The sequence below is a fragment of the Pantherophis guttatus genome, chromosome 4 (genome assembly GCF_059756535.1).
Source record: "Pantherophis guttatus breed Tessera chromosome 4, ASM5975653v1, whole genome shotgun sequence".
NCBI lineage: Eukaryota > Metazoa > Chordata > Lepidosauria > Squamata > Colubridae > Pantherophis > Pantherophis guttatus.
The window spans coordinates 87,795,695-87,822,136 of NC_142066.1; the positions used below are offsets into that span (position 1 = coordinate 87,795,695).

General features: G+C 37.8%; 1 protein-coding gene and 1 pseudogene across 3 annotated transcripts in view; one reads left to right on the plus strand and one right to left on the minus strand.

The window, feature by feature from the left end:
* Window positions 1-2,574: 2,574 nt before the first annotated feature.
* ITGA9 (integrin subunit alpha 9) overlaps window positions 2,575-26,442 on the minus strand; it is a 588,487-nt gene continuing 564,619 nt past the window's right edge. For 2 of the 3 annotated variants that reach the window (XM_034425607.3, XM_034423994.3), the window contains one exon: window positions 2,575-4,117. In XM_034425607.3, coding sequence (XP_034281498.1) covers window positions 4,019-4,117 — 99 coding nt within the window. In that variant the 3' untranslated portion in view covers window positions 2,575-4,018. Of the gene's footprint in view, window positions 4,118-13,872; window positions 13,925-26,442 lie in introns of all 3 variants that reach the window. The other variant, XM_034424808.3, reaches the window with a different exon arrangement.
* LOC148114217 (E3 SUMO-protein ligase KIAA1586-like) lies at window positions 10,188-11,010 on the plus strand (annotated as a pseudogene).

A 26,442-nucleotide genomic window follows, 5' to 3' on the forward strand; every position in this document is an offset into this window, starting at 1 on the left:
TGCTGCAAGTTTGACATCCCTAATCTAGATTGATGGAGGGAAACCTACACTTGTAATAGGAAGAACCCTTTTGGGGAGTTTGGGTTAAGTCTTATGGAAATAATACAATGATTTATTTTTGTTTTGATTCATGAATCATTGGTTTAAAAAATAAGAATATTTCATGTCTTTAGCCATATTGTGTCTTGGTGACTTAATAAATAAATCACTAGAACTAAGACTCAACTTTATAGTGATACATTCAACAGTACAATTGAAGTCCATTATTTATTTTAAGGCATCAGCTTTGCATGATAGTTTTTTAAAATATGAGCCATTTTTTAAAGCTGAAAGTTCTCATTTTACTTCACAGATCACTTGCTGAGAATAAAGTTTCCATTCCTTACAAGGAAGACAAATTTTGATTCAACAACCAACAATTTATTTAAAGTTAGCTCAACTGCAAAACATCCACTACTAAATTGATCAAAATTCTCCTTATATATATTTCTATTGGGATGACACTGTGCATAACAGATTGAAAGGGAAATTATTTGATCCCCTAACACCTTATAAACCTCTTCAAGACATCATAAGGTACCTGATAATAAACATTTGCATATCTCATGTAGGCATAATGTCTGCATTAACTTTTTATGTATTTTTTAAAAACAGAAACAACAGATTGTGCCACAAACTGAAATATTGAAAAGGTAGAAGTCGTTAAGAATTTTGGTAATTATTTCAATGAATTCAGATTTCATATACATTCTGGGGGAAAAGGACATATTTTTTCAAATCAGTAGGAAACTCTTTTTTGCTGATTTTGCTTCTGAGCTATAAGGCCAGGATGCCACCTGCTGGAGTTATTTTTTATACTCTAATAGAGCATAATAGAGCAACAAAAGAACATTGCTCAAAGGCAAAATGTGTGCATGGGATTCAGAAGGTCCCAATTTTGAAATGATTCCTCCATCTTAAAAGCATCAAGTAGTAAAACCTGTGACATAAATATAGATGAGTCATAGCACATCAGAAAACATTTCTTTCTGAACCTCTGTAGCTTCATATTGTACTGTAACTGACTTTTAAGAACAGATTTTTAAAAAATTGTTGTGCCCTTTGAGATCATCCCATGAAATATTTATGCTGGAATATATTCCCACTATAAACTGAAAGTAAAATGTTAAAAGATGGATTTAAGATTTTTACTCCTTTGATTATAATGGAATAATGAAAACATAATTTGAAGAATTATCATTACAGGATAAATTGCATTACAGGTAGTCTTCACTTAATGATCCTATTTGGATTGGAATTTCCGTTGTTAAGTCATACATCATATGATAAATCATACATCATGTAATAAATGGTATCACATGAAGATACCACTTAGTGACAGCACTTTTGGTAAGGATCTCATGCTTCTCCTGCCCTGCCACATTTGCTTCTGCTTCATCTCCCCTGACCTCCCATTTCTGCCTTTTTGGCCATCCTACACTATCTGTCCCTGAGCTCTACTGCCCCTTTGCCATTGTCTTCTTTTGGCTGCTCACAAAGCCTGCTTGAATTGGCATTTTGCATGGCAAGTCCTGGCCAGATTAGGAAAGTATCATATGGCCAGTAACTGCCTTGCAAAGGGACAGACATATCATCATCATCATCAGCAGCAGGAACAAAACTGCAAAGGTCAGCTGGAAATAGGATGAGTGGTGGGAAACAGGACAGCAGAGGTGGCCAAAAGGGCAGAGATGTGGACAGATAGGCAGCTAGGGAAAAGTTGAAGTTGTCAGAGATTTTTCCACTCTACATTTAGTGGAAAATGTGGGTGGATTGCCAACTGCCTGAATTTTGATCACATGTCCATAGGGATCTTGCAACAGCTGTAACTACTAGCACCAGGTGTACATACCATTCATTCAGCACCCTTGGAACTTCAAATAATTGCTGAAGTGTGGTTAAGGAAGGACTATCTGCAATGCATATCAGTGGAATAAAGTACATATGATAGTTTCAAATATTAACATTGATATACAAGTTTATTTAAATTTATGGAACTTAAGTTGGATCATGAGTCTTTGAACCCAACCTGGTCAACAAAATTGTGCTTTATAGCTAAATACTTAAATATATCCATGCTCAAAACATTTGCTTATATTGAACACTGGCAATGCACATATTCTTTTATAATGAAGTGTTATTAGTACAGTGAGAAACATACAAGGCATCTTGTTAGCAAAATTTTGCTACTAACCAGGAGTCCAATGTCTAAATTTCAGGACTCTGATATGAATCAAACCTGAATCAGAACTGTACTGGCTGGGTACAGCAATATATATTTAACTTCCAACCTGCAAAACAGACTAATCAATTGCAGGGGCAACTACTAAAAGATACAGAACCAGAGATGCATAATAACATAATAAGCAGACATTAGATAATGGGAATTTCTCTTTTCTACATTTATAAACTCTTAACATACCTTCCTCACTTCATCCCATCTCAGTGAAACGTTTCCCTTGGTGAGTCAAAGGAAGTTATTTCTGCTTCTTTCTCTAATGCAATGTGTCCTATCAATAAAGCCAACTAAAAGTATGAACATTAGATATTTAATTACAATTTTTAATCATCCAAAGAGAATTTCACGCATTGGGGGAAATACAGGGAATAGGCTTAAACAGTACAGAGTCTTTATTTTCCTTACCAGAACAATCATTTTCCATATGAATATATAGTGCCATCAATTGTATTTTTTTAACAAACATGGTCCTCCAAATTTCCATCTTCACTTTATCGCCCCTCCCGACACAATAGGGGATACTCCAAAATGAATGAGAGTTATTAATTCCAAAATTACTTTTTGAGATACTTCCAAAAAGGTAGTCATTAATTTTGGAAGTGTCTTCTTGCTGCCCTTCAAGACAATCTAGTGTGTGCCACCCACTAAAACACAGTTTAAACCAAAATGTCAATGTCCCTCCCATTTTACTGCTGATTTGCCATGCAGTTTGGACTTCACACAATACGAAACTCTGCTCTAAGTATAAACAAATGGAACCTAACATTGAAAGCATTACCAAGGATAGCTCAAGATCTCTCTCTCTCTCTCTCTCTCTCTCTCTGTCTCTCTCTCTCTCTTTCTCTCTCTCTCTCTCTCTCTCTCCTTCTCTCTCTCTCCCCCTCCCTCCTTCTTTCTCTCTTTCTCTCTCCCTCCCTCCCTCCCTCCCCCTCTTCTCCAATTTTTTAAAATGAAAGCATTTGGTTTTTATATAAACTAAAATCAGGACTGGTTCTATTACATGAAATCTTTCCATTCTTTTCATCTGCTTCTTTTCGCATTGACATTCAAAAATACAGTATAATAGATACAAAAACATATGCATAACCAAAATTTCAGCTGGATATCAGTGCTTTACAGAATCCTTTGTGAACTTACTCAGAAGGAAGCCCCACCACACCCAACTAAATGTAATTGGGTTTATTCCCTGGTAAGTGTGCAAAAGATTACAATCTAACAGTGCATTTTCTAATATACCTACTTAGAAGTAAACTTTATTGAATTTATTGGAACTTGCTTCCAAGCAAATGTGAATATAGGACTGCAGCAGCTATTGTGAATCTATCTCAACAGAAAACATACAACATTGATACATACACACACACACACACACACACACACACACACACACACTCAGTATAAAAGCTTATGAAAAATATTTTTTCGGAAATAAGTCTTCCCCTGAGGGTATACCACATATATGTTGGATTCATAAATATTGATCTGCACTGCAGCTTATTTATCCAAGTTCATTTCTTCCAAGATGTATAAATTGGTTGAGTCACCTGACAGTCTGCAGTGGTTGCCTCAAGATACGTTCCCTACTGTAAGGTGATGAAAAACAACCGCATCAATGGGGCCTCCGGAAAATCTGGAGAAGATTCCTTCTTCCACATATGGAAGATACAAGAGCAGGACCAATAGGGAACAACTGTGTACCACACGGCCAGGATTTTAATGTTTCCTTACCCCCAGTATAATTCATTGGCTTTTCTGGACCCAGTCCCAACTATCTTCATTCTCTTGTCTATTCTTCTCAGCCTCAATGATTTCTTTGTATTTTCTGCGAAAGAAGCCCATCTGCAAATTAATGGAAAAAAAGTGAGGAGGAAAGAAACAATTTTATGAATATATGGATTCCTTTTTTGTATTTGTAATACATATTTTCAGGTTGCTTACCACTCTGTTAATAGAAAGGAACAAATCAGAAAACAAGCAAGCTCAGATCAGGCTTCCCCAGCATTCCAGAAGTGTGGGATATATTAGGTGGAAATTTCAAGAAATGTATTCCAATACACATGGAGAGTAGTATTGCAAGCAGAGATATGATTTGGAATTATACTGGGTGTGGAAGTTTCATGGATTAGGTAATTATGAACATAAGAGAAAAAGACATGTTGGTTTAGAATAGTCCACACAAACAAACGTGCTTCTGAGAAAGTAATAACTAGAATGTGAAGTTTAAAACTCTTCTCTTTTGTTGATTCCCACCATTCAGATATAAAGAACTGTAGGATCTTTGCTTTCCTTTAGCCTGAATCCATAGTACCCAGTGTGATAGTCTTCCGATTCCTTTAATTATCATTATTCCTCTATTTACTGACAGTATTGCTCTCTGCTTTTTTACTTTCAAAGATCCAGATTGAGAAGGGAAAAAACTTCAGAACTGGTTGGGAAGGTAAGTAGATTTCATCCCTGGTGTACATACATATTACATAGTATAGAGTGTGTATAGGCACACAAAAAGATATATCTACTATATATATTGTATGCATATGTACACACACACACACACACACACACACTTTTCTAAAACTATACACATTCAACCTCACTTACCGCATTTGGAAAAACACACCCAGAGTCCACTTCCTGCCACACATTTAACTATAACTTCTGTACATTAGAACATTACACATGCCTTCAGATGTTCTTCCCTAGCTTGCACATGACTGTTAGAGACAGGAGATGTCATGGATTGAGTAAAATGCAATGAAACTCACTTAACAATGCTCTTGCTTAGCAACCAAAATTTTGGGCTTAATTATGGTCATAAATCAAGGACTATCTCTGCATGGCAGCCTTGTCCTAGTAGACTCCTTCTCCTTTCTAGCAATTTTCCTCTGTTAGAGGCACCAAAATAATCCAGACGATGTAAAGTTTCCTGCTGGAGCAGGGGGTTGGACTAGATGATCTCCGAGATCCCTTCAAGCCATAGATTGCTGTGCTGTTTCAAAGCGTCTTCTGAAGCCACGTCTAGTGCCAGGGTTTGTGGTCCTTCCTTCCTTCCTCTTCTCTCTCTCTCTCTCTCTCTTCTTTCTTTCTTCCTTCTTTCTTTCTGTCTCTCCTGTCTCCATTTCTCATCTCTTTCTCATCCCTCCCCCTCCCTCTCTCTCAATTCTCTCTCCCTCCCTTCCTCTCTCATCTCCCTCTCATTTGTTTTCTGCTCGTTTCCCTCTCTCTCGTTCTCTCCCTCCAGCTCTCTCTCATTTCTCTCTCCCCTTCTCTCTCTCTCGCTCTCTCATTTGTTTCTCTCTAACACTTTTTCTCCCCTATTCTCTCTCATCTCTTTTGCATGCGTGCGTGCGTACACACACACACATACACAAGCGGATATCCTCCTGTACTGCTCTAGGATCATGGCGGTGGTGGAAACGGTGACTCCTCCTCTCGCTGTCACCACTGCACAGTGTGTTGAGTACCCAGCAGCGCTGCTCAGGAGAAGCGGAGCTCTTCCCCCCTGCATCCAGTGGTAGCGTCTGCTCCTCCCCGTTCCCCTCCTTCCTGAGCCAATACAAAGGGGACCGTGGCTGGTGCTGAGCTGCCCGCGAAGGAGGTAGCAAAAAGCAGCCAATCGCGGGCAGTGCAGAGAAAATGTTAGGGGCATTTCAGTCGCACGGCTCTGCGGAGAGACTTGCGCTTTCTCAGGACAGAGAGCAGGTCGTGTGAGGAGGGAGAGAGAGAAGGGGGCAGCGGCAGCCGCTAGCATTGAGGGGAGAGTGCCATACAGAAATGGAGCACAGCACACAGAAACGCTGCCCCCTTCTCCCTTCCGGCTGCTGGGTGATCTTGAGTGAAGGGAACAGCAGCTTTAGCAAAGGAATAAAAACTGATTTTACTGCTTCCCTTTGGCTAATGCCCAGAGAGGAAGAAGTTGCTCGATATCCCCCCCCCATGGGGATCCCAAGGCCAACTGGCAAAGCCCGATCTTTCCACAGGGGAAGGGAAGATTTTATCAGTGCAGAAGTGTCGCTTGGGCATGCCTTCACCGCCTATCTCTGCGCGTTTGTGGCATAGCAACTTCTCCCTCGCTGGGCAATAGCCAAGGGGAAGCAGCAAAGTCAGTTTTTATTCCTTTGCTAAAGCTGCCGTTCCTTTCTTCACACGAGATCGCCCAGCAGCCGAGAGGGAGAAGGCGGCGGCCTTTCTGTTTCCTGCTTCTCCCACTAGATCCACAGACATTGCTAGCTGCCACCACTGCCCCCTTCCCCCTCTCCCTCCCAGCTGCTAGCAATATCCGCAGACGCAAAGTGGCTCTTAAAGAGGAGGCGGCTGGCCACAGGCCTCCAAAAAGTACCGGAGGTCACAGAAAAGGCTGCTACCATCGTCACCATGTTCTTTGTGCATGTGAATCCCACTGGACTTTCAAGGCAATGGGATGCACGTGCACAAAGAACATGGCGGTGACGAACATGGCGGGTGAGGCGAGTGAGGGACTGGTTTGGGGGTGTGGCCAGCTGGCCATCACTACCGGTTCAACAACCTTGGCCAAATTTCCACCAATGGTTCGTGCGAACCAGCTGAATACCACCTCTGAACAGAACCTGTCATCTGTAGACCAGACAGTCAATCCAGAGAGGTATATTGCCACCCTGGAGCTAAAATCAAAGATGTGGCTGAGAACCTAACCAAAATAATAAAACTAACAGACTATTACCCCTTTCTACTACTACATGTAGGGACGAATGACACAAAAAAGGACTTGAAAACAATATCGAATGATTATGACCAGCTAAGCAAGAAAGTCAAGGACTTAGGTGCACAAGTAATTTTTTCATCTGTATTGCCAATGAAAGGACAACATCCGGTAAGAGAACAAAGAATTCTAGAAGTGAACCACTGGCTAAAGGGTTGGTGTTGCCAAAAAAAACTTTGGATTCCTGGACTATGGTCAGTATTACCTCCAAGATGGGCTTTTGGCAAGGGATGGGTTGCACCTCACAAAGACTGGGAAGAATGTTTTCAGAAAACGACTGGCTCAACTTATCAGGAGGGCTTTAAACAAAAATTGAAGTGGGAGGACGACCAGTCTTTAGGATCTCCAGGACCTTATCCCAAGCAAAAACCCCTAGAAAGCAAGGCAAATAAAGAAGTAAGGAGGGATGGGAAGGAAGACAAACTCAAATGCCAAATAGGAGACATGGGAAGCATACCCAGAGTCAGGCATAAAGATTTCAAGTGCATATATACAAATGCACAAAGTCTGGGGAACAAACAGGGTGAACTTCAACAATTAATATATGAAGATAGGTACAACATAGTTGGAATAAGAGAAACTTGGTAGGACGAAACCCACAAATGGAACATACTAATAGAAGGATACAAACTCGTCAAAAAAGCCAGACCCCATAAAAGAGGAGGTGGAATTGCACTGTATGTAAAGGATCACTATATTGCTACAGAATTGCATGAAACCAAAGATGAAAACTCCTAGAATGCATATGGGTCAACATAAAAGAAAAAAAGAATGACATGGCCATAGGTGTATACTATAGGCCACCCAATCAAGCAGAAACTCCAATTACCCTGATTTCAATTGGAAAACTAATTCTGCACCAAGTGAAAACTCAAATAGGTCGCTAACCAACTAGCTGACAACTTTGTTGTCCAAAAGGTGGAGGAGGGAACAAGAGGGACAGCCATACTGGACTTAATGCTTATAAATAGAGAAGAAGTGATAGAGGGAGTTGAAACAGCAGGAACAATGGGTGAGAGTGACCATGTCATACTAGAATTCAACATAACGCAAACACAAGCAATAGAACAGAATGATACCAGAGTTCTAGACTTTAAAAGAGCTGATTTTAATAAACTCAGGGAGAACTTGGGAAAGATTCCTTGGATGAAAATTGAAAAGGGGAAAACAACTCAAGAAGCTTGGGAAACTATGAAAAATACGATCATAAAAGCCCAGACCTGCGCAATACTGCTGAGAAAGAAAAACAAGAAATCAAAGAAGAAACCAGCATGGCTGCACAAAGATCTCTCAGACAAATTGAAAATCAAAAAGGACAAATACAAAAAATGGAAAGAGGGACACATAGCTAAAGCAGGATATCAGCAGATAGCCAGAATCTGCAAAGACGAAGTCTGAAAAGCAAAGGCTCAGAATGAATAAAGACTTGCAACAAAAGTCAAAAGTAACAAAAAAAGTTTCTTCCAACATATAAACAACAACCACAACAACAAAAATGAAGGAAATGGTCCACTAAAAAGAGAAGACGGCGAGGAAGTAACAGGCAACACAGAGAAACCAGAGCTACTTAACTCATTCTTTGCATCAGACTTCACATAAAAGAAACTATAGCCCAACCTACATAAACATAACTGTATAAGTTATACTGGAAATAAAAATTAAAATAAGCAAAAAAATAGTAAGAGAACACCTGCCTGATCTTGATAAATACAAATCACCAGGAGCTGACGGATTACATCCCAGAGTTCTAAAGGAGCTGGCAGATGTCATCTCAGAACCACTGCACCACATCTTTCAAAATTCCTGGAACACTGGGGAACTACCAGAGGACTGGAAAAGAGCTGAAGTGATTCTCATCTTCAAAAAAGGAAGAAAAAAAAAAAAACCCAGGAAACTACAGACCAATCAGCCTAACATCAATACCCGGGAAGATACTGGAAAAGATAATAAAAAAACAGATCTGCCAACATCTAGAAACAAGTAAAGTAATAACTAGCAGCCAGCACGGGTTTGTTAAAAACAGATCATGCCAAACCAATCTTATTTCATTCTTCAACATAGTGACTAAATTAGTAGACCAGAGAAATACTGTGGACATAATATACTTAGACTTCAGCAAGGCATCCAACAAAGTAGACCACAAACTACTTCTTCATAAGCTAGAAAAAAGTGGGATAGATAGCTTCACCACCAGATGGATTCGCCACTGGCTGACAAACCGTACTCAACGACTAGTCCTTAATGGGTCTAAGTCTACATGGAGAGAAGTAAGCAGTGGGGCACCACAAGGTTCTGTCTTAGGCCCAATACTCTTCAATATCTTCATAAACAACTTAGATGAGGGAATAGAAGAACTTACCAAATTTGCAAGTGATACTAAGCTGGCAGGAATAGTTAACACCCTAGAAGATAGGCTCAAGATTTGGATGGATCTTGACAGACTTGAACACTGGGCTCTATCTAACAAAATGAAATTCAATGTAGAGAAAAGTAAAGTCCTACACTTAGGTAAGAAAAATGCCTGCCTTGCTTCGCTTGCTGTAATCCCTGCAATCCATTGCATCAGCAAGCAACTCAATCTGCCTGCCTGCAATCAATCCAATCTGCCAGCAATTCAATCTGCCTGCCTGCCTGCCTTGTCCCTTCAATTGGGTAAGTAACAGGGTTTTCCCCCCTTTGGGAGCTTTAAAAAAAATAGTTAATTGGGGGTTTTTTAGGAGTTGTTTTTTTTTAGACATAGCCATTTAAAGTTTAGGAAGTTTTAAATTTAGCTGCTTTTATCTAAAAATAAAAATAAAATAAAACAATGAAATAAAATATTTGTGCAGCTTTTTGAGATTTGGTGTGTTTCTGTAGTGTTTCACTCTAACTACACAAACACACACAATCTCATAAAGCTGTATGTTGCATTTTGTGTGGAAAAAGTGTGAAAGTTGGTTTTTGGACTTTTTGTGGCTGTGTGAGGTTCTTGCTTGTTGCAGAGGCCATTTTGGGTCAAGCACAGCTGCTTTTACATTGTGGATGAGCCAGTTGTGTTGTGGTGTGTGTGTGTAAAGTGTGAAAGTTGGGTTTTGGGCTTTTTGAGGCTTTTTGTGTGCTTTTATATTGTGTGTCATCAGCTAACAAAGCTCCTTTTTTTTCTTTTTGCAGTATTTGCCGCCTTTAATAGGAAGGATGAAAAGGCAACAGATTTTTGATGGGTTTCTTGGCCAAGAAACCAAAACTTGAAAAACCACCAGCAGCAGTGGAACAAAAACCATCTCCTGTGCCACAAGTACCACTACCTGAAACTGGAGAAAGCAGCAAATCAAGTATAGAGTCACCCGCCGCACCCAAAATCGGAAGCATTCTTCCAGTCTGCTGGACCATGCAACAGTAAAGCTACTTCCAAGAAAAGTATGATGGGTTGGAAGTTTCAAACAAGAAACTGGGTTGTACATACTGTGCGAAACATGGCTTCACAATGGAGAGTGATATTCATGTGTCCAAAGAATGGAAGCTTTTCAAGATTGAGCCGGCTGGGAAAAACAAGTAAGTGCACCAGGCGTCTCTCTGGAAGAAAATGAGAGCACATTTCGTATCGAAATCTCACACCATTTTTAGAGACAATGTAAAACAAGCTGAGCAGGAAGCCATAACAAAAGCAATGGACAAGATTTCTGAAAGGCAATTTGGTATCACTTCTAAAATATTCAAAACTGTTTACAACCTGGCAAAAGTATGCAGACCAATTTCAAGCATAGAGGAATTGACAGAATTACAAACTGAAAATGGAGTAGATGTGGGAGTAGGATTGCATTCAAGGCCAACAGTTGTGAAAATAGTTGAGTGCATTGCAAATGAAATTAAAACCCAAATGTTTTCCAGCATCATTGCAAGGAATCTGAAAATATGTCTGATCATTGATGAAGCCTCAACAGTATCCTGCAAACCTGTTCTGATAGTTTTCTGAAAAGTTGAGGACCCCCAACAATTTTTGTCGAGCTTATTGAATTGAAAAAACAAGATGAAGAGACAATATGTTCTGCAGTTTTTGAAAGTTTACATAAGGTTGGATTTATCCAGGATTACCTACAAAAAAAATTAATAGTGTTCTGCTCTGATGGTGCCAGCATTATGCTTGGGAGAAAATCTGGAGTGAGCACCAGAATAGTAAAACAGTTTCCAAACGTCACCATATGGCACTGCTTGAACCATTGCCTCCAACTTGTTTTAGATGATGCCATAAAGGAAATAAAGCAAGTCAATCATTTTAAAATATTTATTGATAAGATATGCTCTATTTTCCAGCAGTCCAATAAAAACCGAATTGAACCTGACAAAATATCTGAAGAACTTGAAATTAATATCATAAGGATTGGTTGAGTTTTTGGGCCAAGATGGGTTGCCTGTAGTTTACGAACAACCATAGCTGTGTGGCGTGCTTATCCTGTGCTATATCAATATTTTCATGGGAATGCAAAATACTCAGGTGTGGCTGCCTGTCTGGAAAATAAACATTTCTTAAACAATTTGGCATTGATGACAGACATTTTGGAGGAAATTTCACTTCTTTCAACTGAACTGTAAGCACACAATACGGAATAATAAACACTGAAAAACTGGTGAGAAGATCAATAAAGGCATTTGAACTGCTAACAAAGGGAAAGGGCCCATATGAAAGAAAAGTTGAAGGACTAATTACCTCAGAAACTGTCTGATCCCTAAAAGTGATACTGCCATTCAATTGGGAGAAGGGGGAGAGTTGGATTCAATTGCCTGTGGATAGCATTGCCTGTCTCAACAGATATTTACAGTCTATATCTTGGTTCCAAAGCGCCCTGAGATCTCCTTAATGTTGAGGAATGTTTATGACAGCCATGTGGGCTGTTTCACTTTAAAGGATAACGGAGGATAACAATTCGAATACATGTTTATCTGGTTCTCAGGGCAGCTTGTAAAGAAAACATCTTCACACTTAGGTATTGGCTAAAATCTGCATTCTGGCTTAAGGGAGGAGTCTCTACTGCTTTAATCCTACCTGTCTTGCCTAAGGATATTCAGATGTTGCTTTAAATCCATTGCTGTCACTTCTGCTTAATAAAAGGTTCCTTTTGAAGTACTACGTTTTAGTTTTTACTTTGTTAAGTTGGAAGGAGAGGCAATCCTTACAGAAAGTAACGGCAGCAAAATGGTCAATCAAGAGAAGCAATCTTCGCTCTACTGAGGGGACCTTGCAAACCATGTCCGAATGAAGCAGGGAACAAGGAGAAGCTGAATGCTAGTGGGAAGACATCAACCACCACCCAGCTGAGTGGTGGTTGATGTCGTACACCCCATTGGAGAGGATGAGGTAACCCTGGAGAATCCCGAAAAGCCCCGCTTGTCAATTGGCATCAGGAAGAAAAATAGCTGGGATGAGAGAACCAGAGGAGTCAACCTCAGCTGCGGTAATCAAAAACCGGGGTGGAAACTGGAACTAGAAGCCCTTGCTGGCCAGGGGGAACTAACTGAAGCATCACTGAGGGAGGATTGTCTGAAGAGGCATATAACCCAACTGGTGATGGAAACTTTGGAAAATCTCAACATCCGAGGGGAGCCAGTACAATAACCAAGGAGCGCTGAAAGGGCAGCAGTCGTGGATGATGCCAGAAGAGGCACCCCAATCTGGAGCCCACCTATCGAGCAGATGGCGCAGCGGCAGCGGGAGAAGACCCAGCAAACCCTCCCCTCCAGGCAGCATGCACACCAGCACCTATTCCCAACCAGCCCCGAGTCCCACAACTGGAAATAGAAACTCCCTCCCTTGGGGTGAAGTTTGATGGGGATCCACAACAAATAGAATTCTTTGTGGCACACATGCTCACCTATATGCAAGAGTACGGGTGTGATTTCCAAACCCAAGGATCTCAAGTATAAGTTGTGACCCTAGCCCTAGAGGGTGCCTCTGCTAGATGGATGGTGACCCTGAATAAAGTCAATGCACCAAAACTGTGGGATTTTGACCATTTCATGATGGCCCTGCGATGACAGTTTGAGTACCCCCTTGCAGATTGCAAAGCATGCAACCGGATTAAGATGGTGAAGCAGGGGTGATGGCAAGTAGCAGAGTAAACTGAAGAATTCTGGGACCTCATGTGTCATATGACTTGGTCAGAGGATATTTTGGTGAGCTGTTTCAAGGATGGGCTGAGTGATAATCTATATAATGCCTGCATGGCCCAAGGTGCACCAAATCAACTACATGAGTGGTACATCACCGCTGAAGAAGCTGAGATTGATATGGCCAGAAACCAGTACCGATCGAGGCAAGTATGGAAGAAATCTCCACCCCAATGGAAGCAACAGCCCCTCGAACCCCAAACCACATTTTCTCCAAAATCCTCAGCCTGTTTCAAGTGTGGAAAAGAGGGGCACCGAGCTGCAGAGTGTCGTTCACAAACACCTGCCCGGAACCACCCACCCGGGGGGGGGGGGATTTGCAAAAGCTGGCCAGCGCAGGAAGGAGACTGCCCTGAGGAGCAGGGAGATCATAGAATTTCCATCCCCGGCATCTCAGCAGGAGGAATCATACTCATTTGGAAGCGATCCAGATGATGAATCACTGGTAAGCAAACCAATTAAACTGTTTACCATCCCCTTAAGACTATTTATCCCAAACCGGGACAGGGAGACAAATATCTCCACTCTAGTGGACTCAGGATGCACCCATTGTTTGATCAGCCCAACTCTAGTAGGGAAGTTGGGGATTAACGTAAGAAAGCTAAAAAAAACCCATCACTTTCTGCTAACTAGATGGGTCAATAGCAGGGGAGGAGCCAGCTTCTTTTGCTACTGAGCCTCTACATATAGACATCGGAAGTCACGAGGAAATACTTACATTTATAGTGGCACCCGGCATGGAATGGCCGTTAGTCTTGGGCCTTGCATAGCTGAAAAAATGGAACCCCAAAATTAATTGGAAACAAGGCATCATAAAATTTCAGATGCACGTGACTTTTGCCAAGAATCTGTATAAAGAAACTGAGGGGGTAGAGCACCGAGAAACAGCCATGCCTGGTCATGCCACGCCAACCAAGAGCATACCCATAGAATACATGGATTTGGCTGAAGTCAAAGGCTTTTTTGAATGAAAAAGCCTCAGTTGAGCTCCCTCCCCACTGCACCACTGACTGTGTGATAGAAATCTTACCCTGTGCTAAACTCCCTAAACCCAAGATGTACAGCATGTCTCCGAGGGAGTTGGAAGAACATTTATTGAGAAAAACCTAGCAAGGGGTTTCATCAAGTCAGCCTGACCAAAAATCACAGGTCCAATGTTATTTAGAGAAAAAAAAGATGGTGCAAAACATCAAAATGGACTTCCGGTTTGACGCCGCGGCGAGACAGCTGGGGAAATAGCAGGCTCTGATGAGCGCCGTGAAAACCCGCTGCTGAACCGCTGAGATGGGTCTTCGGACTGGAACCGTCCTGCAGGGATGGGGAAGAAAGAGAGGTGCCTCGGATGACCAAAAGGAACAGGCAAGTTCCTCGAAGGTCAGAGGGAACTCTCTGTGAGTCAGCGGCGGGGGGTGGCAGCCATGGCAGCTACCACAAAGCTGGGACAACCGGGCTAAGTATAGAGCTGGAGAGAAGAAATGTACGGAACGGAGCCTTTGTGAAGCCGGGTGAGTGACAACCAACTCAGGCTTGAATAACAACAAGAGAAACATCTTACAACTATAAGACTCCTAATGTGTAATAGCGGCTAAGGAGCATGGGGGCAAAGAGGATTTTGAAATGTAATTTGGAAGAGACAAAAACCCAATTGAAAATTGATTTCTGAACAAACTAATTGGAAACTTTAAACAATTAGATATGGTCAAAGGATTGGAAAGAAATAAAGAGATCTTTTTTTCCCCTTTCTTTTTTAAATTGCAAGAAAAATAAAAAGAATGGATAATAAGCTTTAAGAAGAAAAAAAGGGAGGTATACATAAAAGAGGAAAAAAGAAAAAAAGAAGTGAGAAGAGCTATTTAAATTTGGACTGGACTTTAAATATGATTTAAATTTAAATATGACTTTAAATTGAAAAAGAAAAAAGAGAAGTCAAGTAAGATCGTGATGTAATGGAAACAAAATGGATACTTATTAAGCAATTGGAAATTGTGGATTGCAGAGAGACACCATCTGGAGTAAAAAGGAACATTGCAACTTGGTTCTTTGTTTTGGAAAATTGTGAACTTCACAGATAATAACGGTGAGAACTTGTGGAGGAGGATTTTCTTGTCTACAAGAGGCTTGACTTTTGGAGGAATAAAAAAAGAAATAGAAGGGAATACAATGGAACTTTTATAATTGGAGCAATTATTTGATTTGGAGAATGGAAATAAAAGAAATAACTATAATGTTGCACAGAGGACAAAATTCGAAGATATAAAAATTGAAATGGAGTATATACCTGTGGACAAGAAAATGAAGATGGAGAAATAAGACATAGAAGTGGAAAATAAAGATGATAAAGATATTGTGATTAAATATGAACAAATAATTGAACATGTGAATACTAATAATAAAAAGGAGGTCTCTAGAGATTATATTGGGATTAACAATAACACAATGATGATTATACTGAGATTAATAATGATATAATGATGATTATATGGAGATTAATACTGAATGATAAAAGAATAAAAGGTTCGAAAATATTAAGAAATTTAAAGAAGTCCAGGACCTGGATTTATAAAATGATTATATTGAGATTAACAAATATGAGAAGAATTATGTTACAAATATTTAGAAATGAAATAGGGATTGAAGCTAAAATATATGGAAAATAGATTACATTAAAAGAAATATAGCAATGGATATAATGAACCATTTTTTTTTATTAAGATGTTAAAAGATACTACTTGAGGAAATTGATGGTTATAATAATGGGGATATTGTTTAAATAAAAGTAAAAGATGATTATGCTGGGAATAACAGTGAGGAAAATAAAGACAATTATCCTGGGATTATCAGTAACTAAAATGATTACACTGGGATTAACAGTGAGAAAAATAAAGATGATTACACTGGGATTAACAGTGGAATAACAGATAATTACACTGGGATTAACAGTGAGAAAAATAAAGATGATTACTCTAGGATTAACAGTGAATAAAGATGATTACACTGAGATTAGCAGTGAGAAAAATAAAGATGATTACGCTGGGATTAACAGTGGAATAAAGATGTATTTTGTATATTGGGATTAACAGTGGAAGGATAAAAGAAAAGGTTAAATTAGAAAATTGATAGCTATAATAATTGGGATATTGTTTAAATATGTATAACAATTGTGATAATTTGAACATTTATAACCTAAGTGAAAAAGAAAAGAAAATTGAAACAATATATGATTATGATTTATAAACAAAAATTACTTAATTGGTGTTATATAAATGGTATGGTTTGATAAGATAGAATTTAGGATAATTGGGAAATTGTATTAAAGAGCATTATTTGAACTAAGAACTATGTTTATATGTTAAATCGCTATATTTTTAAAATTAAAAAGATAAGATTTAAATTTGATAAAGTAATAATGGAATAAAGATTTAATGAGCATAATGAAATATAAATATGTTTGAATAGTATTGTTAATAGTGAGGATTTAGGGTAAGAATTGTTGTATTATGAATTATTAATTGAATTAAGAATTAAGGTGGGTTAATAGAAGGGTAATTGTTTTGATTAAGTAAATATGTGTTAATTTTTTTAAAATGGTATTAGTTGAATATGTGATTTAAGATTTAGAAATAAGTGTTATGGCAAAATAGAATAGATAAAATTTTGTTAAAGATTTTGTTAAAAATTGAACAATGTGATGACCGGATCAAAGCTCTGTTCCGAAAGGATGTAATTTGTATGTTTGGAAAAAAATAATAAAAACTTTTTGCAAAACAAAACAAAACAAAACGTGATGGCTTAAAGGTGGTTGGAGGCTTTGTGTTGATTTTAGAAATTTAAATACAATCAGTGTGGAGAACATGTACCCTCTCTCCCTTATGAAAGATATGCTAGCACACCTTACTAAAGGGAAAAAAATTTCAAAACTGGACTTAAGAGAGGCTTAGTACCATATCAGAATTAAGGAGGGGAATGAGTGGAAAACGGCATTTAACACCTGCCTCGGGTGCTACCAATTCAAGGTGCTTCCCTTTATGTTACAAGGAGTCCCTGCAGTATTTATGCAATTAATAAATGAAGTGCTACATCAGCATTTGTATAAGGGGGTTCTGGTCTACTTGGACAACATTTTAATATATACTGAGATCAAAGCAGAACATGTAAAACTAGTCAGGGCTGTTTTAAACAAAGTCCGTTCTGCCAAACTTTATGCTAAACTTTCTAAGTATGAATTCCAAGAGAAGATTGACTATTTGGGGTACTGCATTTCACGCCAGGGCACAGAAATGGACCCTGTACTTTATTGGGAACTACCATGCACGCGTAAACAGTTACAAAGCTTCCTGGGTTTCACCAACTTTTACCGCCAGTTTATCCCCGCTTTCGCTCAGATTGCCCTCCCCATTACCAACCTCTTAAAAATGAAGGGGGAGGGCAACCTAAACCGAAGAAGCCTTTGAACTGTTCAAGAGTTTTTACTTTCTTAAGTTGGAAGGAGAGGCAATCCTTACAGAAACCTTCAGGAATATAAGCTTCATAGAATGCAATCAATTTGTTGGTCTTCATCAAGAAAGACTTTTACAAAGTATCATAAAAAATTTGCAGAAACAACTGATGGACTGTGAGCATTTAAAAACTGGGAACCAGATGCAAGACACCACAAATAAACTACAGTTTCTACAGTTTTTGATGCCAGAGTACTGGGATTTTGAAGAAATACTCGTTCCATGGGCAGCAGCTGAAGAACAACTGCGTACATTTAATGACATTTTCAACTACAACATTGACATCAATGACTATAGAGATTTTGTGGAGAATGTCTTAAAGATTTGAAGAGGTATGCAATTCCTGACAGTATCAAAAAAGCAAAAGATATTGTCAGAACAATTGCAGTGAGTTCTGCAGAAGCGGAAAGGGGTTTTTCGAAAATGAACCTGATATGTTCAGAGAGCAGAAGACGCCTAGCCATTTCCAATCTAACCAACCTCATGACCATCACTGTTACCGGACTACCTCTTCCAAAATGGGACCTTATTCCTGCAGTGAAAAAATGGTTCAGAGAAATTCTATGTTACAAGGATATTTTAGATGAAAGGGGTGATCTTAAATCCAGACAACAATTGGAGAAGCAGGGGTTGGTGGCTGTATTTGCAGATCCAAGCAAGGCACTAAAAAGATGTTAAATTATGGGGTGTAAACAAAGAACAACAGCATTGGACAAAATTTTAAGGGGGATGGATGATACATATATATATATATATATATATATATATATATATATATATATATATATATATATATATATATATATATATATGCATATTCTTTCTAGCCAGGTTTTACCTACGTAAACTAAGTTGTTCTGCAGCTCTGGTTGGTTGCTCTGCAGCTCTCTCTTTTACGTAGGTAAAACCTGGCTAGAAAGAATATGCACATAAAAGCCTACGAAAAAGAAAAAGACATATATATATATAAAAATTATTTACTGAATTATAAAATGGAGGAAGAGATAGTTAAAGAAACAAAGATTGCCTGGGCAAAGAATTTCGAATACAACATAGAATTAGAAAATTTTTCACCAAATGTTTTACAAACCAAGATTAAGTCTGATTCCCTTCAAATATTTTCAACACCATATTTTATAATCCATTGACATTGTCCATATTTAGGTGGCCATGAGAATGTCATCAAAATTCTATCAATTTTTCATATGGGGTGCATATAAGAAATGGGTGGAGTTTCAATTCCATTATGGCTGCCATCTTGACTTTTTTTAACATATCCCTGTGTGTTAATTATACTTGGTGGGGAAAAGTCCAAAAACTTGGCAGATTCTAGATAATCCATTATCCCAGGAATCCCACCTCCAGTCCGTGGCCCAGTATTGGGCCATACACTGTTGGGAAACCTCAATTTCTGCTAGCAGCAGGCATGTGCATGAAACAATTTCCTCTCCCCTCCCCCCCAGAAACAGTGCTGCTTCCAGTCCACAGAGCTGGAAAGGTTGGGGGCCACTATTGTATCCTATAAACTGTCATATTCTGGCTATTATTAAGAAATTGCTTGCATTTGCAAGCAGAATCTGATTTGAAAACAACATGTGTAAACTGTGCTTGGAATTATTATAAAGATTGTTATTATGACAAACTTCAACATATCTAGGTTTCATATTTCTTGACTGTAACCCCACAGAATTTAAAAAGTCTACTTCCATTTTTTATTAATCACATCATCTACCTAAATCATTCCCATCTTTTGGCCTTGTTCACCCTAAATTCTATTCTACATTTTTATTTAATATGATATAAGCCTACCCAGTGTAGATTGATATAATGTTCTTTTTTTAAAAAAATATTTTTTTTCCCAAACATAAACATAAAATATAGCTTTTAAGAACGAAGTCTTGATCCGGTCATAAATAGGTACAATCACTTACATTTTTTAACAAACTCCATTCAAAATTTCCTCATTGCATCTTTTAAAATTACAAATCAAAACAAAATTTTTTAACATAAATTCTAACATCTTAATTTAGGCCATACTATTATATCACCACCAAGAGCCTTGGTGGTGCAGTGGACTAAAGTGCTGTTAAGTAGCACTTAGCTGCCAGCTGCCTGCAATTATTGCAAGTTCAAATCTCACCAGACTCAAGGTTGACTCAGTCTTCCATCCTTCCAAGGTAGGTAAAATGAGGACCCGGATTGTGGGGGCAATAAGCTGACTTTGTATAAAAAAGAACACCGCTTGGGGGGGCCGAAAGCCCTACTAAGCAGATATATACGTATGAAGGCTATTGCTTAACACATTGTAAGCCACCCTGAGTCTCCGGAGAAGGGCAGCATATAAATCAAACCAATAAATAAATAAATCGAACCAATAAATCTTAATTCCAAAATAAACTCCACTCATTTTTATATCCAAATATAAATCAAAGTTCATTCTAACTCTTTCCTAAATTTTCTCCATTACTTCTTTTAACATCAGTATCAAACACAAATTTTAAAAAATATTATAACCTCTTGATCTAAGTATTTACCTTACTATTTTATCACCACAAATCTTAATTTCCAATATATACAACTCTATTTTTATTTCAATTTATAAATCAAAATTCTATCTGTATTTCTTAATGTCTGGACTCATTTCATCCAATCTTTAGATCTTAAACTTTGTCAATTTACACTTAATTTTCTTGAGCTTATCATCTATTACACATTTCATTTTACACAGAATAATCTCAAAATCGTTTCACCTCATTTTAATTGTCTTCCAACATATTCTTTTTCACCCCATGTTAATTTGACTATTTTCCAATATATTCTCCTCTATATCTCCAGCTATTGTTTGGTTGATTTCCAGCAATTTTTATTTTAGCTGAATTTCAGCCTATTCTCATCCATAACTCCAACTGTTGTTTGGCTGGTTTCCAGCATTTTTTAAAAAAAATTGGCTGATTTCCAGCATTTTTTATTTTGGCTGATTTCCAGCATATTCTCCTCCATACCTCCAACTATCATTTGGCTGATTTCCAGCATATTCTCCTCCACATCTCCACCTCTTGTTTGGCTGATACCCAGCATATCTTATTTTGAGTGTTTTTTTTCCCCAGTATATTTATCTATTATTTAATTATTTCCAAATATACTCTTCCAGGGTGTTTCCCAACCTATTTCTTAATGTTGATCATTTCCAACATACATTAAATTCAATCGCAATTTGTTACTTAAGTCTGTGTTTCTTATTTTATCATCCAATAGTTCATTAATCATTCACATTTAATCATATTTACCATTCTCAACTTTGTTTACCGTTTAAAATTAAAACATGTTACATCAAACATATTCTCCACTTGTTCTCCCATAGTCTAATAAATTTTACAATTTAAAATTACAACATAGACATATTCTCAAAGCATCAGACATATTCTCCACCTATTCTCCCTTAGTCTAATAAATTTTCTTAAGTTTGTCTCATATTAATATATACTCATGCTTTTGTAAAAATATCATTTTTAACCACTTTAACATCAAATTACTATTTTAGTTACCTTCTTTTATTTTCCATCTTTATTTCTCCATAGACACCTCCTGCTTATATTTAAAACTCATTTAAACATTACATTTTAAGTTTATCTATTTTATTTCTTCATTTCCCTATATGTCCATAAGCATTCCACTTCAAAACCAGTATATCCATGTTTGAAACTCTATGTATCATTTTAATTCTATTGTAAAGTCTGTTCTATGTAGAATCCATCAGTTTCCTTATTTTGTTCCTGCACCACTTCTTTTGTCCCCGCGCCAGTTAGTTTCTATTTTATTAGTTCTATTATATTTCTTCTTTCTTTATGATATAATGTTCTAATCAGGTTACCATGGCTTGTTTAACAAACTGATTAAAATCCTAGATTACATATAATATAGTCTAAAATACTCATTGTATTGTAGGTATTCTGTTGACGTATTGTATTGATTAGTTTAAATACTCCATACTCCAGTGGTTTAAATACTAGAGCAGGTTCTAGTCAGGCTTATCTTCAGGCAAACAGCAGTTAAACTGCAATTTATAAAAATGCAAGCAAACTAGGGCATACAAAACTTTTGCCAGACCAATTCTTGAATACAGCTCATCCGTCTGGAACCCGCACTGCATATTGGACATTAATACAACGTCTTCGGTCTAACCTAAGCATACTACATAAAATCATCTGCTACAATGTCCTATCAGGCAATTAATACTTCAGCTTCAACCAAAACAATACAAGAGCACACAATAGATACAAACTCATGGTAAACTGATCCAAACTAGACTGCAGAAAATATGACTTCAGTAACAGAGTTGTCAATGCCTGGAATGCACTACCTGACTCTGTGGTTTCTTCCCCAAATCCCCAAAGACTTAGACTGTCTACTGTAGACCTCACCCCATTCCTAAGAGGTCTGTAAGGGGCGTGCATAAACTCACCAGTGTGCTTACCATCCCTGTCCTAAAGTGTTCTTTTATTCGTATGCTTTTCATGTATTTATAATTATGTTTACACTTTTATCTGTCATAAAATACATATTTGAAATAAATAAATAAAATAAATAAATAAATAAAATAAATAAATAAATTCATATATCAGAAGTGGAAAGAGGAGAAGACATTCAATCTTACAAGGAAGCTAGAAGAATGAATCATAGTTTAGAGATCTTCCTTAAAATCTGCATGTTAATGCTAAACAATTATCTATGAATAATGCAAAATTTTGTTTGCATTGGAACCCAAGCCAAGACAGATTTCATATATCAGACTGAAAACTCTCCCTTCCCCTTTGTTGATCTGCCTATTTTTGGTCTTGCTTTTACTGCACTTCTTAGCTGATTACATGAACTCTATTTCTGGATTCATCAACAGAATCACCTGTAAATTCTGAATTTCATGCTTCATTAATATTAACTCTTGCAACTTTTTTATTGCTTATGGGATGAACAAATCCCTTATCCAATGGTGAAATGCTAGAAATACTAGAAATTGTTGTAGCAAACTTTTAGTGATAATTTCTGAAGCAGATGTTTTGCAAGCCGGCAGTTTTTATTAAAAGAACAGTAGGAAATTGTTTGTTTTTGTTTGCTTGGCCCTGGAGAAAATTAAAATTCATTTTTGTAATTTTGATCATAACTGAATGTAGATTTTAATGTTCAAAGTATGTGGTTTGTATGAAGAATAGATACCTTTAAAGCTCAGGAAGCCATTTAAAAAAACATAAACGTGTATATTTCAGGGATGGATGCAAGTCACATAGCACTTGTGTCCTGCTGTATTTATTAAATTCCTTTGAAAGATGGTGGTGCAACAACAGTATAACTACTCTGCTGACTGATTTATTAAGGAGATCAAATTGTCCATGGATTTCTCCTCTCTAGACAATAAATTTGGGACCCAATACTTAAATGAGTGAATATTATGTGATGGTGTGGTGGGATAATGGATACTTGAGCAATAAAGGGAAAGAATGCAGTAGCTGAAACTTATCTATTCTGTTGCCTTCTAGAAATGTTGGAGTTAAAATTCATATTATCTCTGGCTAGAAGTTTCATGTTGGCTGGAGATGATATAATCTGTAGTTCATCTAACTGGCATAATGGTGGGGAAGGCTGTTTTATTTTCCCCCTTCTAGAATAATTTTGGGCTGAATTCAGTCTGAAGTGATTCAGTCAATCTTATCTGAGGTTTGTGTCTGAGAATTCTGGTCTTGTTTCATTTTAGATTTTTGTGAGCTGCTGCCTTATATTTTGTTTGTTTTTTGCTCTGTTTACTCACTCATTCACATCCTTTGACATATATTGTGGGATTCCTGTATTTTTGCCTTTAAATTCTTTAAATCTTATCAATATGTGGAAATTATTTTCAGAAGCCTCTCATTTCTTTCCACTCACTATGTCAATTGCTACAGTATTTGACAGGTGAAATGTTGATTTCAGCTATAGAAAAGTTGCTCACTGTTAAAGGCTTCCTCCCAGGTGCCTGCCTTTATTTTCACTTTTTTCTTGGAAAAACAGGAAACCTACTTGAATAGATATCATTGCAGATATAAAAACTCTTATTAAAAGGGATCTCTTACTAAGAATCTGATATTTTTTCCCTACAAATGTCTCTCCTAGGATTTAAATCCTGTGCCTTTTTCATCCCTCTTTTTGTAATAGATTCTTTTCAAACTGCTTCTTCTTGAGACCCAGTTGTACTCAGTTTACAAAATGGTCATGTTTGATTGTAAGCTTCTTGTCCATCTTGCCAAGTTTTCAGGAAAATCTCTGTTCTGTTCTATATAGCAAAAATCAGAGGAATTAAAAATAATATGGCTGATATACAGTTTCAGCTTTTGAATATATCCAAGGGAAAGGAATGCCAAAGATAAGACATGGTTTCTACTTATTTTGTAACAGCTTCCCTAATTTAGTTGCTATTTTATTGTATGTAGTTCATCTCCCAGAATTCTCAACACTAATACTAGTGGACTGAACAGCAAACATTGGGAGGGTATCAAGGTTGGGAAAGGGTGTTTTGAGAGCTCTTGCTAAGCTCAGAGAATATTAAAATGCAATGATTTGGTAGATGAATAAATTCTTTAAGTATGATAAGCCTCAAACATAAGGCTTATCATACTTATCAGGCTTATCAACATAAAGATCTTACAGGATATCACCAAGTGTTCTGATGCAATATAGTCTTTTGCCAGTGCAGATACTGGAATATTAATGCAGTAGGTTTCCAACACCATACATTTTTCAGAAGGCATAGTGTAATTTGTACCAACTAAAGCGCTCATAGACATTGAGGTCATTATTTGTTTAATGTAATAAATAAAACATAAACCTCAGTTCTGAGGTAGTTTTATATCAGATTTATTCTACTATGCAAACCATGTAAACTGTTTCTAAGATGTAAAATTTATTCTCTTATAATTTTATCATAATGTCCATCAAAATGGGGAGTTATTGATATAGAAGTGAGATAAGCAAACCTTCTCAATTCCATAAAAGATTTTCAATTAAAAATCTATACTTAAGGGACTTCCGGTTTGCTAGCTTCGGCGACGACGGTGCCTTTTTAAGCACCGCCAGCCCTGCCGCCTGTAGAGCCGCCTCCCAATCGAGAAGCGGCTCGAAAACTCCGAAATCCCGAGGATTGAAGGAGGAGAGATAGCAGGGTACAGGTTGAGCCCCTGTAAGCCCCCAGGGAATTGCTTCTGGGGAGGAAACAGGCGCGGCTCCCTCCCAACCTGCTGAGACTCCGGGCGGCGTGGGATGATTCTGCCTTCAGCAGAACAAGCCGGCTGCAGCAAACGTTTAAAGTGAATGGAACCAACCTCAACAAGCAGCGGAAATATTAACTTGAACCCTTTAACTTGGAAATCGCAAGTATTAGTGCTTTGTTGACTTTTTAATTCAAGAAAAAAAACAAGCGAGTGAAAGTGATTTGAAAAAATATGGCGCCCAGCACTAGAATTAACGAGCTAGTGAGAGTGGATTTGTGAAGTCATCTTGCTTTGTTACAAAGTTATAAAGTTATAAAGTTGCTACAAAGTTGCTCTGCCTGTAACAAAGAGAAATAAGAGAAGAGGGGAAAAAAGAAAAACTCTTTTCTTAAAAATCTGACTTGGCTTTACTCCAGTTTCCATTTGATTAAATCTGGGGGACTTTTTTAGAAGTCTCTGCGGAGGTGGAAAAGGAAAAGGGACTTCCTTCTTCAGAAAATCTAGCTTACGTGGCAGGATGGCTTCAAAGAAGCAGGAAGGAAAGGTAGCAGGGGGGGGGATCCCCCACACATAAACATGAAGCGCAGCTTCCCCCCGCTCAACAGATACAGACTCAGAAAAAAGACTTTGATATTGAAAATCTAAAAGAATTTATTTCCAAAGCTTTGGATGATAAATTTCAAAAATCCCAACAGGAAATAGATGATAAACTTCAAAAATCTCAACAGGAAATTATGCAGGAAATTAATGAAATCAAAGATATGGTGAAACAGGATTATGGCAAGGTGACTAAAAAAATATCAGAGGTGGCGTCTGGCCTTGGAGAATTTATCATTAAAGTTGACTCTAAAGTGGAAGAATTTAAATCAGAAGTCAATGTTAAGATGAAAGACAATGACTATAAATTTTCTGATGTTGATGATAAAATGCAGAGAGTTGAAAACGAAATTGTTATGATGCAATTCAGGGCAATGGAATTTGCCATAAGGCTTCAAGGAATTAGAGAGGATGACAGACAGGATTTGAGACAGATTTGTGCTGAAGCTCTGGCGGTGATCTTAAAAATTAATCCTGATGTGGTTTTCTACAAAATAGATAAAATTTACAGAGTGAATTCTTGGGTGGCCAGACAAAGACAACTGCCTAGAGATGTGGTCATATATTTTACGGATAGAGCAATAAGAAATGATATCCTGCAAAAAATCTTTCCATACTTCTGTGCAAGTGGGGGGTGCACAAATTGGAGTTTACAAGGAACTACCACCTAAAATGCTGAAAGCCAGAAAAGATTTTGGCTTTCTTGTAAAAGAACTGCAAAAACAGGAGATACCATTTTGGTGGGATGCCCCAACTGGTATAATTTTGAAATATAAGGGAGAAAGACATATTGTGGAGAAGGCGGAGCATTTCTATACTACTATTTTAGAAAGAATACCATCTCCACGTACATCTACAGTTCTGGAGATTGAGAAGAGTGATAAGAAGCAACTTCAACAAGAATCGCAAGAACAGTCAAAGCAGGTGGAGTTAGAGAAAATGCAGGGTGCTGAAGGAGGT